The 21,330-nt window shown below is 41.2% G+C and overlaps 1 protein-coding gene across 1 annotated transcript in view; it reads left to right on the top strand.

The window, feature by feature from the left end:
* PAPPA2 (pappalysin 2) overlaps positions 1-20,822 on the top strand; it is a 371,731-nt gene extending 350,909 nt beyond the window's left edge. Inside the window, exons 21-22 of the mRNA XM_072648561.1 lie at positions 10,921-11,021; positions 14,819-20,822. Of these exons, the coding sequence (XP_072504662.1) occupies positions 10,921-11,021; positions 14,819-14,893 (176 nt within the window). The 3' untranslated portion in view covers positions 14,894-20,822. The remainder of the gene's footprint in view (positions 1-10,920; positions 11,022-14,818) is intronic.
* The last annotated feature ends 508 nt before the right edge of the window (positions 20,823-21,330 follow it).

Raw genomic sequence — 21,330 nt, 5'->3', positions numbered from 1 at the left:
TTGAATCTCATACATTTATTAGCTTGTATTTCTTTTCTTTTCTTTTCTTTCTTTCTTTTTAATTTAACTTTTAACATTCATTTTCACAAAATTTTGGGTTCCAAATTTTCTCCCCTTTTGTCCCCTACCCCCACACCAAAACACCGAGCATTCTAATCGCCCCTATCACCAATCTGCCTTCTCTTCTATCATCCCTCTCTGCCCTTGTCTCCATCTTCTCTTTTGTCCTGTAGGGCCAACTAACTTTCTATACCCCTTTACCTGTATTTCTTGTTTCCTAGTAGCAAGAACAGTACTCAACAGTTGTTCCTAAAACTTTGAGTTCCAACTTCTCTTCCTCCCTCCCTCACCACCCCTTCCCTTTGGAAGGCAAACAATTCAATATAGGCCATATCTCTGTAGTTTTGCAAATGACTTTCATAACAGTCGTGTTGTATAAGATTAACTATATTTCCCTCCATCCTATCCTGTCCCCCATTACTTCTATTCTCTCTTTTGATCCTGTCCCTCCCCATGAGTGTTGACCTCAAATTGCTCCCTCCTCCCCATGCCCTCCCTTCCATCATCCCCACACCCTGCTTATCCCCTTCTCCCCCACTTTCCTGTATTGTAAGATAAGTTTTCATACCAAAATGAGTATGCATTTTATTCCTTTCTTTAGTGGAATGTGATGAGAGTAAACTTCATGTTTTTCTCTCACCTCCTCTCTTTTTCCCTCCACCAAGAAGTCTTTTGCTTGCCTCTTTTATGAGAGATAATTTGCCCTATTCCATTTCTCCCTTTCTCCTCCCAATATATTTCTCTCTCACTGCTTAATTTCATTTTTTTAAGATATGATCCCATCCTCTTCAATTCACTCTGTGCACTCTGTCTCTATGTGTGTGTACGTGTGTGTGTGCATGTGTGTGTGTGTAATCCCACCCAGTACCCAGATACTGAAAAGTTTCAAGTTACAAATATTGTCTTTCCATGTAGGAATGTAAACAGTTCAACTTTAGTAAGTCCCTTATGACTTCTCTTTGCTGTTTACCTTTTCATGCTTCTCTTCATTCTTGTGTTTGAAAGTCAAATTTTCTTTTCAGCTCTGGTCTTTTCATCAACAATGCTTGAAAGTCCTCTATTTCATTGAAAGACCAATTTTTCCCCTGAAGTATTATACTCACTTTTGCTGGGTAGGCGATTCTTGGTTTTAGTCCTAGTTCCTTTGACTTCTGGAATATCCTATTCCATGCCCTTTGATCCCTCAATGTAGAAGCTGCTAGATCTTGTGTTATCCTGATTGTATTTCCACAATACTTGAATTGTTTCTTTCTAGCTGCTTGCAATATTTTCTCCTTGACCTGGGAACTCTGGAATTTGGCCACAATGTTCCTAGGAGTTTCTCTTTTTGGATCTCTTTCAGGTGGTGATCTGTGGGTTCCTTGAATACTTATTTTGCCCTCTGGTTCTAGAATCTCAGGGCAGTTTTCCTTGATAATTTCATGAAAGATGATGTCTAGGCTCTTTTTTTGATCATGGCTTTCAGGTAGGCCCATAATTTTTAAATTGTCTCTCCTGGATCTGTTTCCAGGTGAGTTTTTTTTTCCAATGAGATATTTCACATTATCTTCCATTTTTTTCGTTCTTTTGGTTTTGTTTTGTGATTTCTTGGTTTCTCATAAAATCATTGGCCTCCATCTGTTCCATTCTAATTTTGAAAGAACTATTTTCTTCAGTGAGCTTTTGAACCTCCTTTTCCATTTGGCTAATTCTGCTTTTGAAAGCATTCTTCTCCTCATTGGCTTTTTGAACCTCTTTTGCCAGTTGAGTTAGCCTATTTTTCAAGGTGTTATTTTCTTCAGCATTTTTTTGGGTCTCCTTTAGCAGGGTGTTTTCTTGTTTTTCATGCTTTGCTTGCATGTCTCTCATTTCTCTTCCCAGTTTTTCCTCCACCTCTCTAACTTGATTTTCAAAATCCTTTTTGAGCTCTTCCATGGCCTGAGCCCATTGGGTGGGCTGGGATACAGAAGCCTTGATTCTGTGTCTTTCCCTGATGGTAAGCATTGTTCTTCCTCATCAGAAAGGAAGGGAGGAAATACCTGTTCACCAAGAAAGTAACCTTCTATAGTCTTATTTTTTTTTCCCTTTTCTGGGCATTTTCCCAGCCAGTGACTTGACTTCTGAGTATTGTCTTCACATCCACTTTGCCTCCAGATCCTCCCAACCAGCACTTGGGGTCTGAGATTCAAATGCTGCTTCCCAGCCTCAGGGCTTTTGGCAGGGGCAGGGCTGCTATTCAGTGTGAGATTAAGTTTAGGTGCTCAGGTCGGGGCAGGGCCACCTCAGGGGCTCAGTCCCCTCAGGGGGTTTATGCAGAGACCTTCAAAAATGGATCCAAGCTCCTGCATGCTTGGAGAGCCCCTGTCTGCCACCGCCCCTGCTGCTACTTCCCGAGGGGGCCCGAGCCATGGCAAGCTGAGAAGACCCTCTCACCAACCTTTGGGGCCCGTGGGTGGAGGGACCCACGTGGCTGCTGGAGATTCTGTCCCTGAACCCTGCTCGGATCTGGTCCTCTCGGTGCTGCGTGGCCAAGGCAGGGCTGGCCTTGGCTCCAGGTCCGGGGCACGATGGGCCTTTTGCGAGAGGTTTTCAGGGCTCTCTGGAACAGAAATCTCTTCTGTTCCGTTGTTCTGTGGCTTCTGCCGCTCCAGAATTTGTTGGGAGTTCTTTTCTACAGATATTTTATGGGCAGTTGGTTCGGAGCTAGCATATGTGTGTCTTTCTACTCCGCCATCTTGGCTCCGCCCTAGCTTGTATTTCTTCCTCAAGGTTATAGGTTGTAGCCTAAAGTGACAGGATGATTCTTCTATAATCCCACAAGCCATTTTATCTATATCAGACTCAGCTTATTCTTCTGTAAAATGGGGATAATGATAGCACATAACCCACAGAGTTGTTCTGAGTATCTACTGCAATAATATATCTAAAGTGATTTGCAAACCCAAGATGCTATATAAATGTTAGATACCATTATCATATTGATATTCATAGAGGTTAAATAACTTGTCACATATTATATACTTAGAAACTAGCAGTCAAGATTCAAATCCAGGTCTTCTGGCTTTAAATCCTTCTTTTTTTCTATATGTCTTACTTTTATTTCCAGTCTCACTTCAAGCTTGGTCCAAATTCATATGTGTAGGTCATCACTAGTAATAAAAAAAATTCAGCGCACCTCCTGTCCCACCCCCTGACTTAGAAAGTTTTTCATCGCCCTTTAGATTACTAGTAATTTTGGTTCCTCCAAGGTTGAGGTGTTTTGTTGACAGCTACTTTAGGTTACTAGGATAATATTAGCATCACGGAGAGAGACCTTTGTGTCTGGGAGCAATTTGGGATTGTTGAAAGACCTAATTATAACACTGAGTTTTTATATTTCAGCTTCAGAGACCACATACATTTCTAGCCAGTAATGGAGCTCTGAAGGACAGGACCTAGATTTAAGTCTTGTAGAATAAATGCCTTCACTAAACCAGAAAATACCCAGAGCCATGAATCTGCTCTTGAACAATGATATAGCCTGATGCATTAGCAGAAGCTCAACACACCCACTGACTGGTGGGTTAAGGATGAAGGGAGTTTCAGAGGCATGAAAGCTGTAGTTTTCTCACTCTCATAGTGGAACATCTCAACTCCTACCTCCAGCTTTTCAGGGGCTGTCCCTTAACCACTGGTAATGGAAGCACCCAGTTCAACAAAGGATGTGTGTGGTCACTTAAATTCATACCATCTCTAGGAGCATTTTCCCCAAACCCACAACATATCATGTGGAGAAGCCAACCAAGTCAGGGCAGGCTACCCCATGTATACACATTCCTCTGAGCTCCAGGGCCCAGGCACGGAGAAACAGTCTGATTCTCTTTCTCATTTTCTGATGATGGAAATGAGATACAGAACCAACTCAGCCACCTGGCTTCAGGCTCCCTCTGCCTAAAAACAGCTGTTCTCTTCTTCCAGGCACGCACAGCTGTGGCTGGGGCCTCAATACCCCAGCTCCAAGGTGGCCTCCTTCTGCGTGCTTAAATGTCAAGGCAATCAAGGGGTCAAACTCAATGCTAAGTCCTTTGACCTTCAGTGGCTTCTTCAGATTAGGTCTTTAGTCTATTTCTGAGGCATTAGAAAGAAGCCACAAGGAAGAAGATGCCTTTGTACCTTCACATTTTGGTTCTGCTCATGTTTCATCATTTGATTGACTTCAGTATTCAAAGCACCAGAGGTGAAACCTTCCTCGAATGCATGCCTAAGAAATGTGCATTCTGCCATCAAAATGAAGTGTGGTAGTTAAGTCACTCTAGAGCACTAGTATAGCACAGAGTACAAGACAATAGATTAGGAATTGGTAGGCCTAGGTTCAGATACTACCTCTGCTATGAATGACCTGCATGAATCTAAGCAAGTTCACTTCATTTTTGTGGGCCTCGGTTTCCTTGTCTGTAAAAGAGGGGGTTGGATTGACCTCTACACTCCCTATCTCATAATTTTATAATAGCATGAAAGAAAGCAAGGACTCAGTCACCAAGGAATGTGGGACGACTGAGTGCAGAGATTGGACTAGATAACCCCTAAATTTCCTTTCCAGTTTAAGTTCTATAATCTTTAGAGAGTCTGGATTATGCATTCCAAAGAGGGTCACAAGAGGTCTCATACAAGCTGAATGATAAAAGCTTGTGAACTCTTCCAACACATGAAGTTAGGAAAACAGTAAGTAGGTCAAAGATCTTTGATCAGGGAAGCAGAATGTTGAGCAGTGTACATAGACATGCATGCATATGAACATGCATACATGTGGACATATGTATATGTATATGTATTTTTACACACTTTTTCCAGCTGCTCCAAAAACTTCATTGGGTGCCTGCATCACAACTGCCTTGGGAAAAAAAAAAAAGCTTCTATTTGGCCAGACTGATGCAGCCTAAACAATACAAAGAAACAGATGTGACTGTGATTAGTCATCCAAAGAACTGATTGACTGTGAGGTTTTTTGGGAGGTGACTTAAGGAAGGCAGAAGAAAACAGTAATCAGGCATTAGTCATGAATCAACTTTTTGATTAGATTAGCACCTTCTTCAGGCCTCCAACAGTTCCTAATAAGAGAAACAGAGTCCTATCAGGTGCCTTACCTAGAGAGAATTACAACTTGGTAATAGAAGTTCCCTACTATGCATCTATGACTACCCCTATAAAATATGAGAGGAAGACATAAGAAGGGGGGGGGTGATATATGTTGCAGGGGGAGAAAAAGGGACACATCTACACATATCCAGTGAAATCTCCAAGAATTTTCAGTTCAGCTTTGGTGTTTCTCTCTCTCTCTCTCTCTCTCTCTCTCTCTCTCTCTGTCTGTCTCTGTCTCTCTCCGTCTCTCTGTCTCTCTCTGTCTCTCTGTCTCTCTCTCTCCCTCTCCCTCTCCCTCTCTCACCTTCTACTTCAACCTTACATTTCTTGGCCAAAAAAAACCCAAAACATAACTTTTGTTCCTTAACCTAGGAGGAAATCCATTTTCAGTTGATAAGAAATGGGACATTTTTAGTAATTTATTTATTCAACTAATTATATTTTTAGTCTCCACAGAGGGCTTTATTTTATGATAGGACAGACCAGAGCTACTCATTTCTATGTCCATAAGTGAAATGCCTGTCCTCCCCCTTTATGAACCTAAAGAAAGTGTCTGGGCCTCTGCTTTCCTTCAGATACATAATTTCTACCACTCTCTGGAGTGCTGTAGAGAGTATGAAGAGCATACATGGTAGGGTATTCAGGGCCACTTTACAAGTATGCCGTGTCCAGGCACATTGATACTTTCTTTGCCATGCTTTCAGCATATCCCCTTGAAAAGGTACTCTTTTGTCATGGGACCAAATACACAAAGAAGATAACTATCCCTGCCCCTAGATACCAGGAACATGGGCCAGTGTTATGCTGTTATATTCCATTATGCTATGTACCTGTGTGCCTAACAAAAGAATCACTTACTTATCAGGAGGTCACTTATTCAGCAACCTTAACTATCAAGAACACAGCTCAGAACCAGAAGGTCAAGGAGAGGGGGAGAAAAACAGTTCTTTGAGCAGCCAAAAGAGATGTCATACACTATGGCTCATGTACTTTCCTCATAGGAGAGCTCCTCCCAGGTCCTTACTCCAGCCTCTATCTACTCCTTTTTTAGACATGTTTCTGAGAAATGCTTTTATCTCAATTCCCACCCACAGCCTAATAGAAGCAATAAATTGGAAGGGTGGGGAGGCTGCTACACACAGTCATACTGACAGCAGCAAAAAGTCATAGCTGACTGCCTGTCAGTGAGGGAAGAAACAAAACACTATGATAAAGAGAAAGAAAACACAGGAATTGTAAAGGCAAAAAAAAGTTTGGGGCCATTCAGCGTAGGGGCAAAAAGCAAACCGGAAGGCCTCATTATTGTTGTGAAGTTCTGGCCTAAGACTTCCCTCCCACTCACCCCCCTACTCCACCCAAAAAAGTACACATGGTTCACAGAGTTAGATTGTCTACCTCTCCCCCATCAAGTTTCTAGGGGTGGGGTGATTCTTCTCTAGTGTCATTACCTGGAGCCCCCATTGCACTATGTTGCTCTCCCCTACTGTTAGCTACCAGTCATTGGTGTCTTTACTTTTAACCAATAACTACAATTAGATTTTCTGTGATGATATAACAAGAACAGAAACATGAACATTTTCCCAAACATCTAAGGAAATACTCTCCCCCCAAAACACCTTGGTTCCTGGGGATAGTGGGCTCAAATTTCAAGCAGTTTTTAAATAGCATCTGTCCCACTAAGTGTATTTCCAAATATGGCATAGCTTCTGGATAAATCCCATCTCAACCACCCCCTGGCTGGGTCAAGCAGTTCATGGGCTACTAACTCCTTGCCATCTGGCTTCAGGCAAATCCCATCATGTACTTCTGATCCCAGGCTTCTAATTGCTTGCCAAGCTAACCCTCTGAGGCTCACAGGGCAGCCTTAACTACTTGTGAAGTGATACTCCTTCACTTAAAAATGGGAAAAAATTTTTAGAAACAGATGCAACAATGACAGGGCAACAGCAAAACACATGCTCTCAGATTCATGCCAGCCCCTACCTGGAGGCATCTTGTCCTCCTTATTCAATGCCAGCCAATCAACAAAGGGCCAGACTATGAGATCCACTTTGGCTTTTGAACATGCTCCAGCCTCAGCTGTATACCCATTTGAACAGGTTCCTCTTCACCACATGGGTAGTGGACCAGAAATGCGTACAGAAAACATATTCCAAAATCCACTTTGGTGTATTGCAACAGCCAACTCTGCTGCACATTCTCATCAGTGCTGGTATCACTGGCTAGTCTCTGCCTGCCCTGCTCCACCCTGTTTTAAGATCAGAAAACCATAGATTTAGAGCTGGATGGGACAGTCGATGTCTAAACTCTTCATTTTACGGTGAAAGACCGAGAGATACCAAGGGTCTTGTCAGAGTCACTGCAGAAGTAGTCAGTAGGTGGCAGAGTCAGGATTTGAATTTTGGTCTTCTTACTCCACATTCATTATGCTTTTTCCTGTCTCTCCATAGCACTGTATTAACATTGACGTTAGTTATGATTCTGAATCATTTAAAAAGTTAAGTTTATGCTTCCTACATTGTAATTTAGATCATGAGAATGTGTTTAATGTATTTTTAAAAGAAAGATATCCACCAAAATGATTAAAAGGAGAGTTTTAGCCCTTGAAGAAGCAAGCTTCAGTTATCCAGACGGTGAATTTTCTGATGATGCCATATAAATGAGGTGTTACTCTAGATGCAAAAGACTAGATGGTGAAATGAATATATGTGTTTATTGTGTAAAGGAAAAACCCTCCGTTGGAAGATCTAGGAAAGCTTCCTTCTGCAGAAACAATGCCTAAATTCATTTAGGCAATTTCAACAAACATTATATCCCATATCCCAAGCATGACACCTTTCAGTTGTTGAGACAAAAGCCCCTAGACTACATCCAGGCTTTAGAGGCTTTCAAGATTTTGGATCAATTAGTCATTTTCCCCCTCCTATTTTTTCCATTGTAACTTTGGATACAAGCAGTCAAGTTTTCCCCAGCACATGTTGCCATAGGCAACTCTGTTTGTTTAGGGTGGAGTGGTTAGTTTTGGCAGGTTGGGGGAGGAGCAGTTAATTCTAATAGGTATAGAGTAAGATTAAATCCTGGTCTTTCCAGTCATTTTCCCATTTCTCTCTCGTCTTCCCTCCCTTTCCCTTCCTAGAAGACCTCACAGAGGCATAAAAGTAGTCTGTAAATCATTTTAGTCCTATAGGATTATGGAACTGGAAAGGACCTAGGAGGTCACCTAGCCACGCTCCTTCCTTCCAGGCGGACCATGCTTAATGATTCCCAGATGAGAATCCATGCTCCTGAGAAGAAGATTCCACAGCTTCCCTTGGTTACTCATTGTAATGTTTATCAGCCCTTGCTGTCAAGTTCTTTTTCGCAGATGTAAGAAAACCTAAAATGCTCATGGCAGAGACAATATACACATATAGAGGGAAAGTGTGTTTGCATTGCTGTATTTTTTAAATAGACATTCACATGGAAAAGAAATCAGGGATGGATTTCACCTTTCAATGAGTCAGGTAAAGTTGGAGAAGAAATAAGGAGATACAATGTGAAAAGAGGAAAGCCTACCTCCCAATCTTTCTCTCTTTTAGTATCTCCCTGGCCTCCTGTCTTTTGCCAGAGGTTTCCCTAGGCATCTGAGATTGCCTCATTTCCAATAAATCCTTATTTGGGTGGGTGTCAAATAGAAATCCTGATTTTGCCATCTTTCTAGGTTCTGTAGAGATAGAACAGTGAGCCCCAAGTTTCCAACACACTCACATCCTGGGCTGTTTGTTTATTCTCTCATTCACCTTTGGGCTGGAAAGAAGACTTGCTCTTGCTTCCTATTCTCAGTTAACGTTGCTGAACAGCTACAAAATAAATATCATATTTTACTCCAGAGGTTGCAGCAGCATATCAATGGTCAGTGCACTGGTGTGCAGCCTGCATAGGGTGTCAGCTACTTGGGGACTCCTTAGCATGTGATTTACTTAAATAAGGATGGTTAGAATTGTAATTCCCTAAAACTTTAAACTGCACAGTAGCTACCAGACTGCATTGGCAGAGGGAGCTTCATCACCAGGAGTTGCCATCAGTGGTGTCAAATTCACATAGAAGCAAGGTCACTAAATAAATATTAGCTTCTGTAATATAATGCATATATAATACCAAATAAATTCGTGTAATATATTTGATAGGTTATCTTTTACTAGCAGCTACTATAAGCCCTTGAAATGGGTACTATTATCCCACCTCAGTATGAAGAAACTGAGACATAAATGGGAGGGGAAGTGATTTGCCCAAGAAAACTGAGAATTAGAGTTGGAGGCACTATTGTATTATATAGCTATAAACACAGTTTCTTAACCTGATTTCCATTAATTTATTCTTAAAAATATTTATTCTTAAAGATACTTTGTAACTATATTTTAGTGAATTTAATTTATTTTCTATCTTTTGTATTCTATATATCTTATTTTACACATTTGAAAACATTATTTTTTGAAGCTCTCCATAGGCTTCACCAGACTGCCAAAGGGGTCAAAGACACAAAAATAGTTAAGGATCCCTGCCCTAAGCAATTAACTGAAGAGGTTTTTAGAGGCTTTGCAGTAATGCATCACTTCAGGATGGAGGGGAGCCAGTGTTATTGAGTAGGTGGGCTGGCTGGTAAGGCCTCCAAGATGCTGTGGGACTGTATTTCCTGCCAGGGCCTTTCCTCTTGAGATACATGGCATTGGGCCACTGAGTTATTGTTTAACCACTTGTTGCTGTTCTTATCACATGTTCCCTTTTGGGGTGAAACACTCCATTAACTCTGGTTTGGCCTGGGCCTGATTCCCATTTTGGTTCCTGCTAACTTGCAACAGTAACAGGAGCAAATGGAAACTGTTTGGCTTGTTCCCTGTTACCCTGTGGTTTTACCACTGTGTGCATAGGACTGCTACACATGTGTGAATAGTTCTGCCCTAGGACTGGGGTCACCAAATGCAATGGCAAACTGCTCTGGGAGAGTCATCCTTTCCTATTAATGTAGCATCTCTGGAATCTCCCAATCTCTAAATATTAGTCTTAGTCTCACCTAAGGGAAGTTCTCTGTGGTCCTTGCTGGACTAGAAGTAGAAGAAATAGCCAATGATCCACTCCCTAAACCGGACTGGCAGCAAACCAGTCAGTGGTAGGAGCTATAGGCAGAACGTAGGGCTTTAGTATAGTCCCTGCAGGTTCCTTCTGGCCTCCTGATGAGCTGAGCATTCTTGGCATGAGATTTTACTATTATTTGGGAAAATTACGTGAAAATTCATATTCATCCCCCATGCCATCTTAAGGACCCTATGGACAAACAAGTTTATAGCTACTTACAAAAATATATAGACTAGGAGAAAATGACACCTTCAAGAAATTAAAGAGACAGGCCTGCTACCTGTGACACTAAGCATTCCTAAGATGTCATTGGCTTTGGTGCCATGGTCCTGGAACCATTAAAGTAGTTCATCTCCATTTGCAGATATGAACACCTCATTTTGTTATAAGGTTTGGTCAGTATTCTTTTCTGTCCCTGTTGGTGGTGGCAGAACTTTGTTTTCAAAGAGGACCAATGACACCAGGGAGTAATGTCTTGACTTGTGAATGAAATGGATTAAAATGAGACAGAGCCACACAAAGTTGTTAGCCTCCCTTTCTCTAGTGATTCTGTTTTCCTCTGTATAGTCCTAAGCTTGACTTAGGGGGAATAAAACAAGGGTGATAAAGAATGGGATGGTACATAGATGCTGACTTGTCATTTTCTCCACCAGCCTTTCCAAGCCGATGGGTGGTGTGATACAATCAACAACCGAGCCTACTGTCAATATGATGGTGGAGACTGCTGTTCTTCAACCCTTTCTTCTAAGAAGGTAGGTGAACAGAGTTTGGGCAGGAGGCCCCAGGAGATAGTAGCAGATCTTGCTAAAGGCACTGGGTTAGTCTTGCACCAGTCTATCAGCCAAACCATTCTGAGTTTTTGGCAGGACATGATTTCCAGAAACAGCCTACTTATTTTCCTCAAATATCCCTCCTTTGTAGCACACACACACACACAATATAATCTTGTATTAAGAGGAGCATAGATTTTAGAACTAGAAAAGTAATATTTCCACTGCATTCTGTTCTGGTCAGACCACATCTAGAGTACTGTGTTCTATTTTGTGTTTTTCATTTTCAAGAAGGAACTGATAAGCCAGGAAGTGTTTAGAGAAGAACAATCGCAGTGTGGGCTTCCTTTTAGCTATGCTACATAAAGATCATTTAGGAATTGGAGATACTCAGAATGGAGAGTAGGGGAAAGACCATGAGAGCTGTCTCTAAGTATGTAAAGGGCTGCCACAGGGAAAGGGCACTAAGCCCTCTCCTTCTGAGCTTCAGAGAAATAGGATCAGTAAATGGGTAGAAATTACAGAGACAGAGATTCTAGTTTGACCCAAAGAAAAACTTCATAAAACTAGCATTATCCAAAAGCAGGAGGGGTCACTTTAGGAGTTAATGCGTTTCCCTTCATTTAAAGGCTAGATGTCTCTTTGTAAAGTAAGTTGTCGCAGGGGCTCTTGTTCAAGTGTGGATGGGATTATTAAATGATCTCTGAAGCCCCTCCCACCTCCCTAAATGGATTTTTTTTGAGCATTCAGGAAAAAGAAGGAACCCTGGGGGAAAGGGAGAATCAAGGTGAGGGTTTTTAGGATTGTTCTATGTTTTCCTTCAGCCTTGTTTAGTCCTAGAAACAAAAGCAAGAAGGCCCAAGGGACAAGCCATCCACCACACCCATTATCACTAGACACCACCTCCCCCAAACCTCCACAGAATAAATTAGAAGAAAGATATATTTGTTGAGACAGTCATGAGGTAATATCTGATTTTTCATTAAATGACTTAAGTAAATTATTTATTCAAGAGACCATTCCACAGACCTCATTAGAAGTCTCCCTAGGCCATACTTTGGGAATCACTGAGCTGAGAGCACTGAGGCTCAAAGAATCATGAGGAAGGAATGGGCTGAACAGGCTATAATGGCCTTCTGGACAGGACATTATGGAGGAGATTCTGCTCTTCCTGATCACAGGATCATGGATTTACAGCTGGAAGGGAAGACAGAGCCCATGTGGTGAGACAGAATAGGAGGAAAACTGGAAGATTCTTGGAAAATCTGCTCATTTGCAACTGGTCAAGGAAATCTTGCTTCATTCTTTGCATGTGGGTCTACAATGAACTGCATACACAGTGTCAGTCCAGGCAATTTCCACATTCCTTTCAGTTCAAAAAGCCTATGATTGTGCTACATCTAAAACATCCAGGAGCCATCCCAGCTCCCAAACTAGCTAAGTTGAGAAGGATCAATTTCCCATCACCTCACATAAGCCTGAAGTGCATGGTCAAAACTTACCCAGATTGGTCCCTACGTTGAGGTTGAAGAAGACCTTGATCAAGGAGTTTACCTGACCATCACTCCTTTTCCCCATGCTGTGTTCCTAAGGGATTTCTGGTCACCCAAGGAGGTAACAGGCAGGGTCAGAGATATTTGCCATTCATTTGTTCTCATCTCATAAGCCTACTAATCATGACTTTACTACTACCTCATTTCAATTCCCTATGAATATTATTTCACATAAACCAATATTTGAAAGAGATCTAATTCCTCCTGGTGTACCATTCAGTCCTCTTGGCCCCAGGGAAGTGATTTTCAGCTGGGAGCGATACCCAAGCAACACTACCCAGCCAAGTTCCTGAATCAATCTTCTACTCAGGGCACATGGACAGTTATTGTATTCATTCAGTGAATAGATTTCTCTTGGTTATGGGTTTAGCTATCATGGATTTGTTGGTCAAATACAAGGCCAGATCTCTGAGTATTCTTCACATGTTTCTCAGTACCTGTGCACCCTATGCACCATGACTTCAGTAAATTATTGTAAATGCAGATTGGCAGCAATGAAAATGTGAAGGCACAGGTGTTGGGGAAAGGGAGGTCTGGTGGAGGTGTAGGTATGTTCTGGACCACCTGAAAGAGGGGAGACCTAGAGAGAAGGAACTTAATTACTTCCATGATGGTAAAGGAATGCCAGGATTTCCCCAGATCACTGAACTTTTAAGTAAATCTTTAGAGCAGATATGGTAGGTACATTTATCTGGGAAGAAACCAAAAATGACACAATTTTCCTATAAAAGTATCAAGACTCGTAAGACTTTAACAATGCTTTGACTCCTGCACTAGTAGTAGGAGTAGCCTTGCTGCTGCTGCTGCTGCTGCTACTACTACTGATAATAAGTAACATTTGTATAATACTTTAAGGATTGCAGAATGTTTTACACATCTTATCTCATTCTGACCCTCACTCTAACTTTATGAGGTAGATGTGACAACTATCCACTTTTCAGATGAGGAAACTGAGTCTAAGGGAAACTGACAGTTCTGCCCCGGGTCACACAGTTTATAAGTGCTTAAGGAAAGATTTGAACTCAAATTTTCCTTACTCCATTTCAGCACTCTGAAATACTCTGTCACTTGAGGGCAATACGGTAAATGTCAGATGTCCGAGATTAAGAGTCAGAAAATGTGTAATTTGGCATAAACCCTACCACTAATATATGGGATGCTGGACAAGTTATTTAACTTGTCTAATCCTGTTTCCTCATCTGTAAAAGGAGTATCTCACCTACCTAATCATGATATAGTGGATCAAGAGCTGGTCTGTCAGTTAGGAAGATCTTGGTACAAGTTGCATCTGGCATATTCTGGTTGAGTGACCCTTAGCAAGTCACTTAATGTCCCTATGTCCCAGGTGACCCCCTCAAACAAGAATTCTTATTCATTTTCTGTGTCATGGACCCCTATGGCAATCTAGTGAAACCCTTCTCAGAATAATTTTCGTTTCTTTCATTCATAACTGAATGTTTGAAGGAAATGCTAAATTTCAATTAGAAGTTAATAAAAACAAAGTTATACTATTTTTTCCCCATTGAGGTTTGTAGACCCCATGAAACTTCTCCATGAAATCAGGGATCCCAGGTTAAGAATCCCAGTTTGGAAACTGAGCTGGAGGACTTTCTGGATCTCCATCTGTGGAATGGGTATTATCATGGAAATTTCTTATGCCAGTGAAATCAAGGTTGGTGTTAATGAGGAAAAAAATGCTTACCTCTAAGTTCTTAGGGTATGAGACAATCTAATGAGACAATGGACATGAAGAGTGTTAAAAATTTCCAAGTAAAAAATGAATAGGAAGGACTTACATGGATGGATACAAAGTGAAAGGAGCAGAACCAGGTTTACAATAGCGGCAGTATTGTGTGATGATCAATTGGATCTAAGACAATACTGAGGGACTTACAATGAAAAATTCTCTCCATCTCCAGAGAAAGAAATGATGGGGTCTGAATGCATACTGAAGTCTACTTTTTAACTTTATTTTTCTTGTGTTTCTTCTCTGCATTTTCTGTTACAATGTAACTTACATGGGAAGAAAGTGTTAAAAAAACATAAATTGCCTGTTTTGGCTATTTCATCAAGGTATAAGAAAAGACAGTAACAATGACATAAAGATAAGTTTGGGTGAATTGTGGGTAAAAGTGATCTTGAATAAACAGTATTGGATTTTTAAAAAAATTGCCAAGTATTCTCTTAACCCCCAGGGTCACACAGTTTTCTCCTTGTCTCCTGTAGGTAATCCCATTTGCTGCCGACTGTGAGCAGGACGAATGCACCTGCCGGGATCCCAAAGCAGAGGAGAATCAATAAATGGGCAAAAGACCCTGTTGCTGGCCCAGGAGTCTGTGAGCCAGAGGTGACCCCCAGGGGAGAAAGTCTGGCTAAGGGGGGTGGAGTGGATGAGGAAGGAAGGGACATCTGAAGAAAAGAATCTTCTGGAGACCAAGACTGATGGAAGAAAGAGATGCCTGGAAGCGTTCATAAGAAACAAAGAGCAGAAGTGAGGGGAGAAGAAGAAGACATACTCTGAGAGAGAATGCCTCCAAGAGCCAAACATGGCAAAAGACATTGGAGTTACTGATCACCATCGTCATCATAAATGGTGAAAGGGGAGGACCTCCTTCAAGGGACAGGATACTCTTGATGGGCCAACATGCCCCTGTACCATGCTCCACTCTCATTCTCATCTCCACACTCTCCTTTTCTCCTCCCTTGCCATCCATCCCACCGACATCCAAATTGTAAATTCCAACTCAAAATCATCGAGGAGAAGCTGCCAGGGACTCTTTGTACCTTCTTATCATAAATGGTCTGCCATCTAGCCAGCTCTATCTTCTCTAACCTGTCTTGCTTCCTTTCTTCTACTGCATAGACTCCTTCAGCAGTAATGAATTTAGTCATGAACTCTCTACAAGTATTTAAACAAAACTACATAAATATATGAAATATATGATATATTTTTTGCTGTCTGTTAAGGTAAAACAAATATCCTTTGTCACACACATGCTGCTGTAAAGTATATGACCAGAAACAAATGCTAGGCATCTAGGGCTAAATAGATAGATCCCTTTATCCTTCCTTGCTTAGTTGTAGAGTATAGACAGAGAGTAAGAGGCTGTGTGATAACTGTGATCCTAGTTATCCTTTGATAAGTTGGATTCAAGTTCTGGGAGCAGGGCTGAGCTATACAAACACTGGGTGAAAAACAACTTAGTGGAAATGAGACCAAAAGACCTAGATCATCCCCCACTCCTTCCTATGTCTATTTAAATAGGCCAGGTTTACCTGAATGGTCCACATCCCTAATATTGTACCATCTAGAAGCAGCATGGTGTAGTGAATACAGAATTGACCTTAGAGTCAGGAAGATCAAGGTTGAAATCCTCCCCTGTGATAAATAGTAGCTGTGTGAACCAAATCACTTAACTCCTGCAGTGCTTTAGGTACCTTTCTGGACTGAGACAGGGCACTGACCTGCCAAACAGGGAGTCCCCTATACCCGTGAAATCTCAAGTTCAGTCTCTATCCCTGTGTTCCCTATTGAACCATCTAAGAAAACCAGAGTGTTCAGGTTTGCAAGAACATTTTGGTTAGTGGCTACATGACTTTGACCCATGTGAGCCAGAAGAATTTTCAACCTTATCTTCTTAAATACAAAATTATGATGAGACATAGGCATTGGAATATAAGAATGAGGACAGAAACCAGACTGAAATTAAGGCCTATGGGGAAGTGAGAAATGCTAGAAAATATAGCTTTCTCATTTCAAGGTTATTTCATTGGAAGAAAAATATCACTCGCTGGCTAGGATAGAGTCATACTTTTTCCTTCTTTCCAGGGCAGGTAAAGGATTAAAGTCCCTTGCTTTCAACGTTAAAGCCTTACTAATATTTTCCAAATGCAATTATTCTGTATTTTAGAAGTCTCCATCATAGGTTGGCAAGATGGCCAGTTAGACAAACTAAATGATTGAGGCTTCCAGAACATGTAAAAATCCTGTCTGGTTCATGAAATGAAAAAAATAAGACTTCAGAAATTTTGTGATAGATTTCTTCCACCTGTTATTGTCCCATACTTTTTTTAGCTCGGTATCCATTGCTCCCTTCTCTGGGGACATATTGTCTCTATAGTCATGTTTTTCCTCTACATCCCTAACTTCAGTGCCTGAAAGGAAATGCTAATGGTATCATCCCTGGTTAGAACATTCACCTGTTTCAGACTCTAGGAGCACTCAATTGACTTGAGCACCATTCAGGGGTTTTTTGACTCCCAAGGCTTGACAGTGTAGGATGGAAATTGCCAATATGTGTAACTTGAATATGAATCTTATTCAGTCACTTAGCAACAAGTATTTCCTGAAGACATTCTGAGTGTTCATTAGTGTAGCCCTAGGAATTCACTCTCTTCTTATCACCCTTCCCTCTATTCTATGCCCTTGTCACACAAGACCTCTCCCCTGACCTGAGGAGAATTTACTTTTACATATATATATATATATATATATATATATATATATATATATATATGAAATAACTGGAGAAAAAAGTAGAAATTCAGACAAAGATAAGGATGAAGAAAACCTGAAAATTACACAGAATAGATCACTTTGAGGGTTACAGGAGGCACCAGCTGGGGGTGGACATTGGGGCAGTGAGAAGGAGATGGAGGAATAAATGAGTCAAGGTGACTCAGTCTCTAACCCGAGCCTGGAAGCTTACCCAGGGGGTTACTTTTGGCAGTTAGAGATGATCCAGAAAGTCCAAAGGAAATTCAAATCAAACAGTGCATGAAAAATCTGTGACCCATAGATACAGATGCAGCCAGCTGGAGAAACACATGGAGTTAGGGTGACACTCTGTGGGGAGATGGGTGAATTTCAGCAATATGAAACCCATATTATTTATTCAGCCAAAATGCCCAGAGAGGTAGCATGATGTAGTGTATCCAGAGCCATCCTTAGGGTCAGAGGAAATTAACAGATGCTGACCTGAATGAGTAAAGGGTATTTCATCATCCGGAGTACCTGTAGAAGCATCCCACCCCTAACCTCCCTTTTTACTCCACCCTTCCAATGTCCCCTCCAAAGGAAGGTAAATTTGGATGGTCAGAGGATGTCCAGTTAGTTTGGGGTTTACTGGCTAGATTCCATCCTTTTCTTCTGCCTCTCTCTCTCTCCCTCTCCCTCTCCCTCTCCCTCTCCTCTCCTTTCCTTTCTCAAAACCTTAAACCTACTTCACTCTGAAGCTCATACATTGGACAATACTAGGCCCCTGCCTGAGGGCTCTCTTCTGGACCCTCCTGGCTTGAGAATGATTATAAATAGTAACTGTTGCTGTTTCCCTCCCAGCCTAATGTCATTATTTTTCTTTGCCTCATTAGAGGGGCCATCCCCTGGCTACTTCTTAAACAGGCCTATTCACTGAATGGGCATTACCTCACCCTAAGTGAGTATCTAAATAGACCTTGGTCTAAAAGGGCCAAGGTCTCCCATTGCATCCTGAGTCATCTCCAGTCATCCTGATAAATATCTGGTCACTGGATTCAGATGGCTCTGGAGGAGAAGTGAGGCTGGTGACCTGCACAGCCCTCCCTCACTCAAAACAAAGTCAAGAACAAGTTATGTCATCATTTCTCTGATGACATGGTCTTCTTTGGCAAGGAGGGACGAACACAACAACATTTGGGTCCAATAGTTCGTTTTTAAAGAAAGTTAGCACAGTAATTTGCCTGTCAATACAGCAGACTTAAATATATAAGTCCCTGCCTTATCTTGCTACACCCCAAACTCCCAAAGATATGTGTTTAGCATTAATATCTGAGTAAGCTTCCAGTAGGTAGGTTCATGTTAATTGCTCTTTAGCACCTTGGACCAGTAGCCATGGGAAAGCAAACACTAATTGGCTCCAGGTTCATTTTGCACTTCCCTCATTTTCCATTGAAAGCCTCTGAGTAAGAACAAAACAAAGAGAAGAAAAGGAAGAAGGAAAGATGAACATTGGGACTCCCTAGATCTTCTGAAGGAAATTGCTTCTTATTTTTCCACTTGCTCTGATCACAGCATATTCTCTTGGGCTCACTAACCCCCAAGCCCACAGTTTATCACAGAAAAATTAAATGGTCACCAACTGCCATATTACACATTATTTTCAAAGTTAGCATCTTTGACATACTCAAGAGCACATATTCTAAAGTGGAAAGGCAAAGAGAGGGGAAGCCTACATTATCTCAGAGAGCAAGGGATCTTTGTGTCATAGACCCCTTTTGGTAGACTGATAAAGCCTGTGGACACCTCTTCTGAACATTTTTTAACACATAAAATAAAATACATAGGATTACAATGATTGTGGTTGTGACCCCCATTTTCTTGCTACAGATACTGGCATGCTTTGCCATTTCCTTTTTCAGCTCATTTGTACTGATGAAGAAACTAAGGCAAAATCGGGTTAAATGACTTGCCCAGGACACACAGCTAAGTAAGTGTTTGAGACCAGATTTGTACTCAGGAAGATGAGTTTTCTCTCTCCACTGCACCACTTAGCATTATTTTGGAATAAAATGATCAGAATGGTTAAAAAAAACCAAGTTCATGAATCTCAGATTAGGATCCTTTGTCCTAGAAGATGTAACAGGATGGGGATGAAGTGAGGGATAGCAGTGGAGGGAGAGAAGTAAAAAACAAAGACTACATCCTAATTTTGATCAAGCACCCTTTTGTACACCTGAAGCCACAGAAAATCAAGCAAATATATTTCTAGCTCTGAAACAGCCTAGGATTCCAAGGATGCTAGTGAGATTTTCTTGGGAAAGAATAGAAAGAATGAGTTATTCTTCATTTTACAAATAACCCTGGTAGAAAATAAAAAGGTTTTTATTAGGTTTTATTGGGACCTGAAGATGGGGGAGAACCCCAATTCCTTGGATAAGCCTTTGAGATTTCCTGCATTGTCTGATGTTCAAAGCATAAGGTCAGAGAACTATGGTAGCCAGTAAGGCTGCCCAAGCATGGCTGTAGTCCTAAACAAGAATGAACAATCTACTCTTCATACCAACTTTTGTCTCTGTGCAGCCTCTTCATAAAGTTGATAATAAGCAGGGTTTTTCTTTTTAACTTCTTTGTTTTTACACATTTTATTTTATGTTGCTCATGTCCTTAGCTCTCTGCTATGGCAGGAAGGCAGGAACACCCATTTCTTATTCTCAGAAAAGTAATGCAGTAACACATTATCTATCCCTAGTTCCCCCGGGACTCCCAGGATCCTCAGGTAGAAAGTCCTCGCTCAGTTCTGAGATGACAATTTCCTCTGGATCTTGTCTGAGATAACAGAACTTATCAATCAACAACTTATCAATGAAATCATTGCCCATTTATGAAGTGCTTTCAATGTGCTGGACATTGTGCTAAGTCTGAGGATATAGAAGCAGGAAAAAAGATGGTCTCTGTCTTTAAGGAGCTTATAATCTAATGGTTCAACTATCCAAATACCATCTGTACTATGTGCAGAGACAGGTCCAGAACAAGAATGCCCTGCTTATATGGATTTTCCAGGGGATGTTGATACGTACTCAATCCTTGTCCACTCCTCACTTGCAGATGATGCTAATGGTCTGTAATAGGAGAGGCTCTGGTTGTTCACTGTTGGTTTCCTGGTTCTAAAACCACATCCTTTGATCTCTATTCTCCCTGAAAGTATTCATGAACTAAAAGTGTGTTCTGATAATCCTAACATAGCAGTTATCCAGAACCCTAACATAGCAGTTATCCAGGACTGGTCAGATCTTTTCATGGTGCTACCTCTGACCAAAATAGTTGGGGGAGGAGAGAGAGAGAGAGAGAGAGAGAGAGAGAGAGAGAGAGAGAGAGAGAGAGAGAGAGAGAGAGAGAGATACTGGAGTGTTGTATATGAAACGAGAACAAGGGGACCATTCTGAAATGCATTCTTTTGTTCAGCAGTTAGTTGGCCTTTATTCCCCTTCATCTACCCTATAATGGGTGCATCAGTTCAAATCCCTTAGGAATGGTGTAATTGGGGACCACTGAAAGGAACTGAGCTACTGTATCATAAAACTGCTAAAGCCAGTTATTTTGTAAGATTATCATATGTCCATTAAAAAAAATCAGCACACTAAAGGTAACAGGTCTCAGGTGCCTGTTTCTCTGTCCTAGTCTTTTGAGTTCTGCAATTCTGCTTCCTTCCCCCCACTACTCAATAAATGGTCTGGTATCATTTCTGAAAATTCATTCAACAGATCTGAGTGCTCGTTCTGTAGGTTTTGTGGTTAATACTGGTATAGTTCTAATGTTCTTCTAGGAGTCTCTGCTAGACTTCTCCCAAAATCAAGGGTCACTGATCATGGGATCAAAGATTCAAAGCTGGAAGGGACCCTAAAGTCCCTTTCGAATCCTCTCATTTCACAGATGAGGAAATCAAGTCACAGACAGGTTATGTGACTTGCTCATGATCCTATTCCTAGTTAGTGTCTCTCCCCTGGATCTGAACCCAGGCTTTCCTGGTTCCAAGTCTTTCTGCTTTCTCACCACACCATGCTCCCTCTTAAGAAGAACTTTAGCAATAATGCAGTTTGATAACAAATAAGTCAAGTCAATAAATATTTATTAAGTACCTGCTGTGTACCAGGCACTATACTAAAATATGGGAACACAAAAGAAAATAAAAGGCAAATATAGTCTATGTTCTCATAGTACAACAAGAGGGAGACAATGTTCAAAAAAGATTGTAGATGGTTCC

This window comes from Notamacropus eugenii, chromosome 2 (genome assembly GCF_028372415.1).
Source record: "Notamacropus eugenii isolate mMacEug1 chromosome 2, mMacEug1.pri_v2, whole genome shotgun sequence".
NCBI classification, from domain to species: Eukaryota; Metazoa; Chordata; class Mammalia; order Diprotodontia; family Macropodidae; genus Notamacropus; species Notamacropus eugenii.
The sequence above is the reverse complement of the archived record's forward strand: the minus strand, read 5'-3'. Positions and strand labels throughout refer to the sequence as shown.